We start from the raw sequence: 11,984 nt of genomic DNA, 5'->3' as shown, positions 1-11,984 counted from the left end.
TGCCGTGTGGAGTGCGACGACAGCACGAGCTTCTGGGGCGCCCAACTCGTCTGCATCGGCACTGGTCTGCTTGGGCCACGCGTTCTGCGTTTGCGTGAGCCACGGTGGTCCCGTCCACCAAAGCGAGTGCTGCTGTAGCTGATCTGTCGTCATGCCTCTTGACACGCAGTCAGCCGGATTCGATGATCCTGGTACATGCCTCCAGTGAAAGTTCTGCGTGATCTCCTGGATTTGGATTACCCTGTTGCGTACGTAATCCTTCCATTTGGAGGGGTGCGTCTTGATCCAAGCCAGCGTAACTTCTGAGTCCGCCCACATAAATGTCTGAGAAACGGGCATGTTCAAAGTAGCGTGAACATGCCGCATCAGTTTAGAGAGTAGCAGCGCTGCTGTGAGTTCCAACCTCGGGATGGTCAGACGTTTGAGTGGTGTCACTCGCGTTTTCGAGCAGATGAGAGAAGTGTGGGTACCCGTGGACGGTGCGTGGACAACGAGATAGACGACGGCTGCCATTGCGAGGACAGAAGCATCTGAGAAACCATGTAGCTCAACTGTTGACGTGGTCAATGTGTTGAACCATCGTGGAATGGATAGCCTGGCCAGGCGCGTTAAATCTTCTCTGATGCTGAGCCAGCGATTTGTAATTGAAAGAGGCAGCAGGTCGTCCCAGCCGAGTTCCTGTAACTAGAGCTCTTGAATGAGAATTTTGGCTCTAATAACTACAGGTGCAACAAAACCGAGAGGATTAAATAGTTGTGCTACTTCTGAGAGGACGAGGCGTTTCGTGAACTGCGTGCGTTGAGTAGCTGATATGGTTGCGAAATTGAATGCGTCTTCATGCGGTGTCCATTTGATTCCGAGAATCTTGGTTTCGCAGTCGTCAAACGAAATTGATGCGTTGTTCTGATTATCTGCGAGGACGTCAAGCAACGACTTGCTGGTAGAGTGCCATTTTGCCAACGGAAATCCACCCGCTTGGCAAAGTTGCGTCAGCTGACTTGCAACATCCTGTAGATGGTCTGCGGTATCTGCGCCACCAAAAATGTCATCGACGTACCTGCCATTTTTGATGGGTTCGACGGCAAGGGGATATTTCCACCCTTCATCGTCAGCGAGTTGCAAGAGTGTTCTCACGGCTAGGTACGGTGCAGCTTTCGTTCCGTATGTGACCGTGGTCAGCTGGTACTGCGTTTCCTGTTGAGTTTCATCAAGCCAGAGTATCTGCTGCAAGCTCCAGTCCTCCGGATGCACCTTGATTTGGCGATACATCTTCGTGATGTCGGTTGCAAACAGATGTTTGAATCTGCGTATCCAGATGAGCAGATCTGCGATGTTCAGCATAAGGTTCGGACCGGTGTGGAGAAGATCATTTAATGCGTGTCCGGAAGAAGTTGGGCTGGAGCCATTGAACACCACTCGCAAGGCGGTGGTCGTGCTGCCCAACTTGAGAACGCCATGGTGCGGAAGAAAGTACTGAAACGGACTGATTATTGAGTCATTGTTCAGTCTTACCATGTGACCAAGCTGCTCATATTCGAGCATGAACTTGGTGTACAGCTGTTTGTACTGAGCGTCCTTGCTGAATCGTCGGAGTGTCCTCTGAAGACAATGGTGCGCCGTCTGGTATGAATTGCCAAGTGCTCGTGGATGGAGTTTGAGCGGCAATCGCACGATGCTTCCTGAGGAGTCTCGCGAATGCGTGGTCTGAAAATGATCTTCGCACTCTTGCTCTTCTGGTGTGAGCAAGGGTGCCGTGTCCTGCGGTGGCTCTTCCTGCGTCCAGAAACGGCTGAGTAACTCACCCAACTGGCAATCGGTGTTACTGACCGTCACCTGATGAGAGGTCCTGCGAATGGTCTGAATGCCCTCGAGGGGCCCGATTACGAGCCAACCGAAGATCGAAAGTTGAGCGATCAACGGTGTTGAAGCGTTCCGGATGATGTTTGGCTTGATGACTTGCCCGTATGCGTCGGCTCCGAGAATAATGTCCACCGGTCTGGAGACGAGAAATTGCGGATCTGCTAGATTCAATTTCTCCAGATGCGATGGCAGCGTTGGACGAGCTGGTGGTTCGGATGGTAAGCAAGTGGTCACCTTCGTCAGCACATGTGCTTGAATGGTGACTGAGAGTGGTCTGTAATTTGAATGGAGGGTAATATTGACCACTCCATTCGTCTGCGAGGTCCTTGCTCCACCAACTCCGTGGACATCCAATGAGGAGCGTTGTCTTCTGAGTCTGAGCTGCGTTACTAATGACTCTGAAATCAACGAGACTTCAGAGCCTGAATCAATGAGTATTCTTACTTGCTGCACTGCGAGGTCAGTGTGCACTCTTGCGAGTGCCGTTGCTAAAAGCGTGGTCCGTGGTCTGCGTGTACTGGTTGCGTGGGCTGAACGATTTCTGTGTGCGTGGGCTGCTTGATGGCCGCTATGATAACAAGCGGCTAAACGTGCAGTCGCACATGGATCGGCTTGCCAACCTCAAGCCGATGAAAATGCGCAAGGCGGCCTCGCTCCTGAAGATGGTGAATATCATCCAGGAGACGCAGCAAGCGCTCCGCTCGTTCGGACTGGAGGACGTCCATAATTGCTTCCTCCTCACCATCCTCGTCCGACTGCTCGACGCGGACACGCGCGAGCATTGGGAGTCCTCGCTGGCCACGACGAAGGATTATGCATAATCTTCTACTATTTTCTTCATTTTCTTTTCCGCCTCCCTGAGAACCACCCAGCTCCCTTGTGTGGGCCTCCTAACAAAATTTCTAACAGCTAACCTCCTATCCTGCTTTGCATTGTTACAATCTTGATCCCACCATACTTGTCTATTAGTTTTATTTTTCTTTTTCCCACTACTACTTCGGTCCTTTGTCTTTTTACTATCTTGAGACCTCCTGTCACCACTAATCCCTGCGCCCTTTATAATCCTTTTAATCGCATCAGTGATTTCTTCACATCTTAAATCTACGTCGCAACCCTCCCAACCTTCTAATTCCCATTTATTTTTTAATCTCAATCCTTGTTCTAATGACAACATAGAATATATATTCCAATTTATTTTGTCTTCTTTGTATTTTCTCGTAGTTTTCTATATGCCTTTCCCATAATTCATTATTACACCTAAGGCCTACTACTTGGTGATCCGATCCCATTGTTTCTCCTTCTTCAAAAACCTGTGAAATGTCCATAATATTGTGTGTACCTAAAAACAGGTCTAAGTTTGACTTTTATTAGATTTCACTTCTAATAATGTTGTATCCTGGGATAACAAACCTGTCCTTTTTTGTCAACCAGGTCTCCGTTATTCCAAAGATATCAAAATTCTTAATATGTTCTTTAATTTCCCCTATTTTCCCCTTTACGCTCCTCGCGTTCCAGATTCCTATACAGGACTTACCTATATCAAACGTCCCTGCCATTTTTGATATATTAAACAATTCCATTTCATGACCCTCCAGGGACTGTCGAAAGTATCTCTACGCCTTCCTCTCATCACAGGGAACAGGTTGCCATATGATAAGACTCCCCTATAATAATCACATATTTTATTACTAAGACGGTCCATTTTTTTCCCAAAAAACATGTAATAGCAAAAAACTGACACGCTCTCCCACCACCATAATACTATTATCAAAAACGGTCTCACATGAATATAACCGTAACAAAATATAAAAAATATGCAACACTTACAGTTCGATACCTGTAAGGTCGGGGTACTTTTTTTTCCCCAGATCTTACTTCCATACAAAAGTATATTCCACAGGGTCGAAACTCTTTTACATCTCACCTCAAGACTCCCTCTGCTTGTGCGATACCATACAATCATACTGAAAAAATAAACTAAATCTCCATATAAAACAGTAGCCTCCAACCTGGGCCTTCGATTTCTCTCAATATAACTAAAGATAGACACACAAAACACACTTCTTTTTATATCAGCTCTTAGACTTATTACTACAACATCCATACCCCACTCCGAAAAACCCTCACTTGTCAATATTAAATATAAATCCTTAAAGATCATTTTTTGCCACATTCTGCCTGACATTTATCGTTATATTTTCTAACTCCTCCTTTTGCGCCTCCCTGGCGGCTACTACTTCTTCAGCCCTTTTCTTTTTCCTCATAATCTTTTCTCTTGTTTTTTCTGGAATCGGAACCGACCAAGGCGGCCTATGTTGTATAAGATTCCAGTTTGCATATTCCTCTTCTTCGATAAGTTCGCTCTTCTTTTTATTATTGAGTAACATGGATTCCACCTCTTTTTCATAGCCTTTGTCAGTAATCAAATTAAATAGGTCACTTAGAAACTCATCCTCTCTTTTTTCCTAAGTTTTTCTATTAACTCCCTATTCGCTCTCTCCTCCATTTTACTTCATTTCTTTATTGCCCTTTCCATGGGTAGGCCATTGCCAAAAACGTACTCCACCTCACCTCCCTTATCGTCACCCTCACACTGCAACTCTTCATATCGATTACGAGAAATACTTATGCCTGTACTCGTTGATGGTTCTGGTTCTAGAGGAGTGTATGGACTTGTTGGCACATACCCCTGTATCTTCTCCGACTCCCTCAGTCTTCCTCTTCCTCTTCCTCTTCCTTTTGCTCCCTCATCCGGAAAAGCGCTTCTCAATTTTGTGAAGACTGACTCCCACCTTCTCGCTTCTGTCTTCGACGGATTTTCCTGTTCTCTAATATTGCTTATATCTTCCAGGTCTTCACCCAGTGGTACCTCCTTACCTTCCCAGAATTCCGTTTTCTTAGGTTGGAGTGCTGGGAAGTCTCTACTTCCCTTATCTCTTCCTAAATCCTCGTCCTCCCAGACCTCTCCCATCTGGCCCGCCACGTAATTCTTAGCAGTGGCATACGCAACGTTCTTATAGGCCATAACCTTTTTTATGGCCCTCTCCCTCTTGTAAACCCAACATTGCTTAGAAAGACTAGTGTGTTTTCCTCCACAATTGAGGCACTTTGGGGGCCTCTCACACTTTCCGTGCTCCCTTTCTGAGCACACTAAACACCTTTTATACGACAACTTACAATGCTTGAACACATGCTCGAAGGCGTAACAATTATGACATTGCCTAACAGTCTCTATGTACGGTTTAATATTTAAACTCATATGACCTGCACCAACCCACAGTTCTGTAGGCAGTCTATCACCCTTAAATGTGATTAAAATCGCTGAACCTTCTTCCCACTCCACAATCCCTTCCCTTATAACTTTCTTCTTCAGTTTTTCCAGAGTATAGTTTCCCTGGCCCGGCATCACAAAGTCTTTCAACTCTTCCACTGAGTCCTCCCACTCTAGTATGACTCCTTTTCTCTCGAGCTTGCGATCCGGAAGGAATGCGTAGAATCTTGCGTCCGCTTTATCCGCCATTCTCAACACGGCGTTCGCCGCCGCCATCTCACTAAAAGTAAGTTCCGCTCTATTGTAACCGACCATTTTGATACCCTTTACAAATCTAGGTGTATTACCCAGCAATTTATATATTCTTATGGAATTAGCTTTTTTTGACCGGCTCGAGAAATTGTTTTTCAAGATAATCGTCACCATATTCTCTGGGTCCCACGCTTTCTCGTAGCACATGTGCGCTGCAACGTTCTAGCGTCTTGGCGGAGCGCCTCCACTTCCACGCGCCTGAGGGTGGACCACAACCAGGAGAAGGGGCCCACACAAGACGGGGTGGACTCCTCCACCATTGGACGAGGGATGATCCTGAGGGAGGATCCAGGATCCACGAAGGAAGGGGCATCAACGAACAACGCGCGAAGATCTCCTCCGCCAAGCGCAGAACCGGTAGAATGATTTTGTCGCTCAATTAGCAAAGTTTTTCTCATGCTGCAAATCATAACGCATATTTTGAAACGGTTTGAATAAATAGTTAAAACTACAATCGTAAACAACTGTAAAAGATAATTTATTTGTTTCATTTTCGCGCCTTGCGATCGGACCGCCTCCGCACTCTACGAATCACCTTACCTGCGCCTTGAATCCCGAAAATCCCTATTTCCGCGAAATGGCACAGCCGACTCTAGTACTAGCCATGCTGAACAACGTGGCAACACCGCTCACGTGACAATCGGGAGTCCTATTTTCAAAAACAGAGTCCTGTGCTCGGAATTGTAATTACCGTCTTTTTTAATTAAAAGCTGTAGTAATATACGCTATTTTGTATTAATTATGTATAAACAATACATAAACGTTGCAACTATGGCAAGTAGAAGTGTTGTGGTAGTATAAAATTGTTATAAATGTGATATAAATTTTATGTACTCTCGAAGTAGTTTGGTGTTGTGAAGCATGATATTTGAAATATTTACAGTGGTTTCAAAAAAATTTAGGTATTGTTACGTCGCAAGCGAGTGATACGGCGCGCGACGTACAAAAATAAAAAGAATAAGATAATTAATTTATTAGGTGTTAATACGCGGATGAGAACGGTATTTTCGCTGCCACCAGTCCCGATCGCGTTCGACGATGTTAGGTCGTTAACAATCGGAACAATTAAAAAAAAAAGAATCGTTTAATTTTCCTAATAAGATTCTGAAAATTGTGTTGTTAGATTGAGTTCGTCAATGCTCTAGTCCCATACGGGCCCCTCGTGCGAATTTGTGCCAAGAATGGTTAGCGTGAATGTTAGGAAGGAAGTGTGTTAAACTAAAATGAATCTGAAACTAGTTATGTGTAACAAAAAGAAATATAATTTCAAAAAGAAAAGCATAACAGTAATTAAATTGGTTACAAAGAATTCGAGCTGTTGGGAATATAGAAAGAAAAATTGCAATTTAGATATATGTTTAACAAGATCGGCGAAATTAGGTTATATTGAAAACTGTTGAATCGTAGAACAGAATTTAAAGTTGATTCGAGCGGCGATTTCAATGAGCAATTAAATTACGATGAGAGGAAAACGGTCCCAAGGGGAAAAGCTTCCAAAACCAACGGTTTCATGGGCCGCCTCTCATTACTGCGAACGGAATTATTGTTAAGATTGCGAGATGTTCTTCGATACCTTCAATAAACGTTGAAACAGAACGATCTCGGGGGAAAACTTCCAGAACACGCGGTTTCAAGATCGCCCGTTTTGCCTCACTAAATCCAGATTCGTCGTATTGGACAAAATGAAATAGATAAACTTACCAAGCTCGATGTTAGATAATATATGACAAGATATTAGTAAATTTGCTTAGTAGTCGCTGGTGTTGTCTGGAAATCTGGAAGGCGAAGAAAAGATGAGAAACTTGTCACACGCACTACGCGTTCGCGACCGGCCTTTCGATGGTGTTACGGTTACGAGACGATACGAAAACTAATTTCAAAACGACGCGACGTGGAAAAAGGAAAAATATTAATTAACGGCGATTTAAAAAAACGAAAGAGAAAAGATAGAATATTGAAAAGTGTGAAGTTTTACGTATTCGTAAAAGTCTTTTACGCGGAAACGTGAACCGCAATCTCCCGGCACTCTGCCTTTTGTAAGGACTTTACCGGTCAACTAATTACAACGATTTTCACGCGTAAACTACTGCTTAACGCGAACACGGGCTCCCCGTCACGTACCTCACGATTTTTCGACGAAGAGTGATTTGCCTGAGTCAAGCGATCGTATCTCAGGGTTCGACCCGCGATCATGGGCCCAAAGTGGGGACATCATTTGGCAAATCAGGGTACGTGTCGAAGGGGAAGGCCCGCGCGTATTGGTTTTGTATAAGCGCGTTTCCCGAGTTCTCATCCCTTCTTGACCTTTCTTCCAACTCTGTCTTTCCGTAAGCTATCTCTTTCTTTTACCCCTCTAACGCCTAGTGAATTTAATGCGTCGCAGTTTCTATACTTCTGGAATATTCTATTACGCCCTTTGTCTGAATTTATTTTCGAAGAGGCTTTTATAATGATATTTGCAAATAGTATTTCGGTAACGAAGAGCATCTAGCCCCCTTTTTAATAGATGTTTAACTTACTATTGAATGGCTAATGATAAATAATGTAAAATCATTCCGTTATTATTTGTACTTTGACGGTTTACGAAAAAGGCAATCGATATTTATAATTACTATCAAATCGCGGATATATGCAAATACGTTACTGCATTTAATCGTTATTAGTTCCGCGTGCATTGATTTTTAATGGTTTCGAATTTTCTAAACGCTCTACGTTTAACGTTTAGTCCATTGTCGATGTTTATTGCCTTAGTCGACCTTCGCTTGGAACGTTCTTGAACGTTGGTCGACAATTTCAAACCTCAGTGGTTGTCACGCAAACCCTCGCATTCCATAGTCATACAATAGTTTCATTCCGTTTCATTCTAATTGCTTTCGATTTCAATTGCATTCATCCCGCGTGGAAGAGTCGGCCGACGCATGCTTCGCAGGTAGGAGAGGTATTTCGCTAGCAGGATAGAACAAGAGTCTTCTTTGTACGGTACTGTTAGCTGGGAAATTTCCAAGTGCGTCGCACTGCTTAACCGCACGGCGAAAGATGTTGATAATATTTCTCCTTAACCTTAGCGGGTTCGAATTTCTATATGTTTATTGCTACGCGGTTTCGACGAGGCAATCGTCCTAAGGAAGGTTGACTTCTTATTATTTGAATCGAACTAATTATAGCCTCCTTCGTGTGCCTCGCCTGGAATTATTTCCAAGTGGTACGCACTGACGAGGTACACAAATTCGGTATGTTAACGGTCAAACTATTCAAAACTATCAGAAAGAAAATGGAAATAGCTCTTAGCTACGGTCGAATTATTGAAAATAATTCGGACGTAACAGTATGAAGCAAAAGGAAACCATCTTTGGATCAAATTGAAACATTTAAGAATTGATAAACGTGTATATAAGCGAATAAAAACCTTGAAACAAGCGAAATTATTGGAACGAAACCAAAGAGGTTATGTGAAGTCCAGAGAGTAGCCGAAAGTCTGACGACGTTGATTGGCTGGGAGTCTGGGAGTCCGGGAGGCAGATAGAGTAGGGTAGATGTTGATATATTCGGACCGGACTCCCGCGGTGTTGCCATTTTTACTTCAGCACGGCTAGTACTAGAGTCGGCTGTGAAAACGTATAAAACGTATAATACCCTATGATCAACTTAAGGCGATGCGAGCGTCGAAAACTTTACCGACAGTCCCTAGAAAAATCCCTAGACGCGAGTTTTCGGTTTTCGTCGTCATTTCCAAACAGAATGCAAAAAAATTTGAGGGACTTGTCCAGGAGGCCCTACAGAATGGCGCTCTGGTCCTTATTTTACCCAAATCGTCAAAAAGTTATAAAATATTGAAATTTGTGTCTGTCCACAGTCAAGAAAATGGCGGATCGGACTCACCTGCATTAGTTTATTTGTAATATAAACATTTTTGCGAAACGAATGTCCAAATAGAGACCAGAGCGCCATTCTTTGGGTCGGATAGAGCAAAACGAGCACTCAGGGGATGGTGTACAACCTTTCGTTTAGACGAAAACCGAAAACTACGATTTCGTTGATTTTTCACTCGCGAAAGACGTCAAGAAGGTAAAACAGACCACAAATTTAGTTCCTCGTTTTTACTGTAGGGCGTAGTTCGTTAGTTTTCTTTGCTCGACCGCACGCTTATTCGCAGCTCGTATATGTGAATATGTGTGCGTCGACCGAACCGTCTACGACGATACAATGTATCGTGGAGAATGGGACGTTCAAGCCTTGTATAGGCGATGAACTCCGACGCGTAAATTTTTTTTCACGCATCGTTCTATCGACTAGGATAGCGATTTTCAACCCATGTGTCACAAGACGTACTGTCATTATTTTTTGTTGCTATTATTATTCTTTTTTTTAGTGGAACTGAAGAACAAATACGTCTTTCCCGATTTTAATGATTTTTTGATATGTTATAAAAATTGATATTCTGAACAATTTGGTGAAATACTGATTACTTATGAAAAGTACCCCGAAAATAAATCTGTTGCCAGAGTTATTAAAATTTTTTTAGACAGATAAGCTAGTATGTTTTTTCAGCATAGAATGTGATATTATGCTGGACTCTCCTGATTTTGCGTTACGCCCAAATATTAGATGAATAGGTAACGAAAATGTGATGTTGGAAGAACAACACGGCTGGAGCGAGTTCTTCAATGCTAGCGAACGTAGAAAAGGACAAATAGCGAAAGAGAAACAGGTCCGAGAATTAAAGGGCCTGAGAAAAAACATTTGAGTGATACAATATTAATTCAACAATAACTTTTTTATTTTTCATTTTTGCTAAATGAAACTTTTACCAATGTAATTGTAAGGTTCGTCTGATTAAAATAAGACTAAACACCATATAATTTACACTATTTTTACTTATTTAGGTATAAATAAGTAAATAAATAATTATAATTCAAATTATGTCATGTTTGATCTTGTTTTAATCAGAAAAATCTCACAAATACGTTAGTAACATTTTCATTTAAAAAAATTCAAAAATAAGAAGGTTTTAATCTTAAATTTTTATTGCGTTAGTATTGTCTCACACGTACACGGGTATTTAAACTTGCTTTTCTCCCTGGACGCTGCTTCGATTCTCGGCTGTCACCACATCAAAGGCGAGCCGAACTCGCTCGAGAAACTGTGGTTTCTTCGGCGACACGCAAAAATTGGTCTGATTCATCGTACATAATACATATAGCTATCGTAGCATCCGTGTGTCATTTAGGTGTATGCGAAGAGTGACGTAGAATAGCATGCCGTTAGTTGGATGCAATAACTGAGGTAGCGCTGAAATCAGTTTCTGTTCAGCCTAATTTTCGATGAAACGTTGACTGTTTTACCGACGCGGAATTCGTAGTTCGGCCTCGACGCTCGCATCGCCTTAACCAAACATCTGTGTTTACCAGATTTGCGCCATTTGCGGTTAAATTCAGGTTAAAGTGACTGGTAAGTTCGATTGTTTTAAAAATATATAATTGAAAAATAAAGAAATAATCACAGGATAGCCTTAATTTATCTAAAAAGATGTATTTATGTTACAGAATACAGAATATAGTCCCCAAAAAATGAACTCCTCTACTAATAAAAATACTTGCGTAAGTAATCGTTGTTCATTATTGGAAAAATGATTTTTTGAGAATATTTACTGACAGTATGTTAAATAAAATATACTTAGATTATATTTAGATATAATGAAATTTGTTAATAATAAGAGAAAATATGAAATATGTTTTATTATTATTATTATTATTAATTCTGAATCAAGACATGTTCGTAAAAACAACAATACACAACTGTTTTCCCTTCCTCTTGTATTGGTAGAAAATGTTCATTTTCCCAACATTTATAGCGAGGCCTGCCGCCAAAACTTCGTTTCATGGCTTTATTTTAACTAGAGGGTGAGATATAACTGCGGAACTCCCTGATTTTAATAATAAATATCGTAAATAAAGATCTATGGATAACTACGTCTGTTTGGTATCTATAGTACATAACGTTATGTAGAGATGGCACCAGCTGGAGTATAATTGTGGCGACCTCTGCTGATGGTCGACCGTCTCGCCGAACGGTACACTTCCGATAAATTTACCGCGACATCTACTTCCGGGAAAAGCGTCGTTTTCCCGTTCCGGATGGAAGTTTTTCCATTCTCGTGGGGACGTTTGAAGCGGTAGCTTTGTGTTTTGAGAAACTTTGTATTCCGTTCGTGGGTGTTCGCATCAGAGAATTTAAATGCGTTGTTGAGCGTTCTAAGCTGTGTCAAGTGCATTAGGACCAGTTAAATATACATCGTAATTACAAATTTATAATAATTGACAATTAATAAAACTCTATATGAAAAGCGGTAGTGAGCTTGTTTTCCATCAATTGATAAAGTAGGAATCCTAACTCCTAAGGAATCACTTATTCCTACAATTGGTGACCCCGACGTGATCGCCGTAGTGCAACCGTTATTAAGCGCGTGAAATCAAAGCAAAAAAAAAAACAGTAAATGCCGCTGGAACATTCACCCACGCGAGAGGACGGACAACAAGACAAG

General features: G+C 42.2%; 1 protein-coding gene across 1 annotated transcript; it reads right to left on the bottom strand.

Annotated features, from left to right (window-relative positions):
• Positions 1 to 684: 684 nt before the first annotated feature.
• LOC123987759 lies at positions 685 to 3,416 on the bottom strand. Its single transcript, XM_046285630.1, has 3 exons — positions 3,395 to 3,416; positions 1,961 to 2,258; positions 685 to 1,846 (listed from the first exon to the last, which is right to left on the bottom strand). The coding sequence occupies exons 1-3, from the start codon at positions 3,414 to 3,416 to the stop codon at positions 685 to 687; spliced, it is 1,482 nt and encodes a 493-aa protein (XP_046141586.1).
• Positions 3,417 to 11,984: the final 8,568 nt, after the last annotated feature.

Source organism: Osmia bicornis, chromosome 5 (assembly GCF_907164935.1).
Source record: "Osmia bicornis bicornis chromosome 5, iOsmBic2.1, whole genome shotgun sequence".
In the NCBI taxonomy this organism is placed as follows: Eukaryota; Metazoa; Arthropoda; class Insecta; order Hymenoptera; family Megachilidae; genus Osmia; species Osmia bicornis.
The sequence above is the reverse complement of the archived record's forward strand: the minus strand, read 5'-3'. Positions and strand labels throughout refer to the sequence as shown.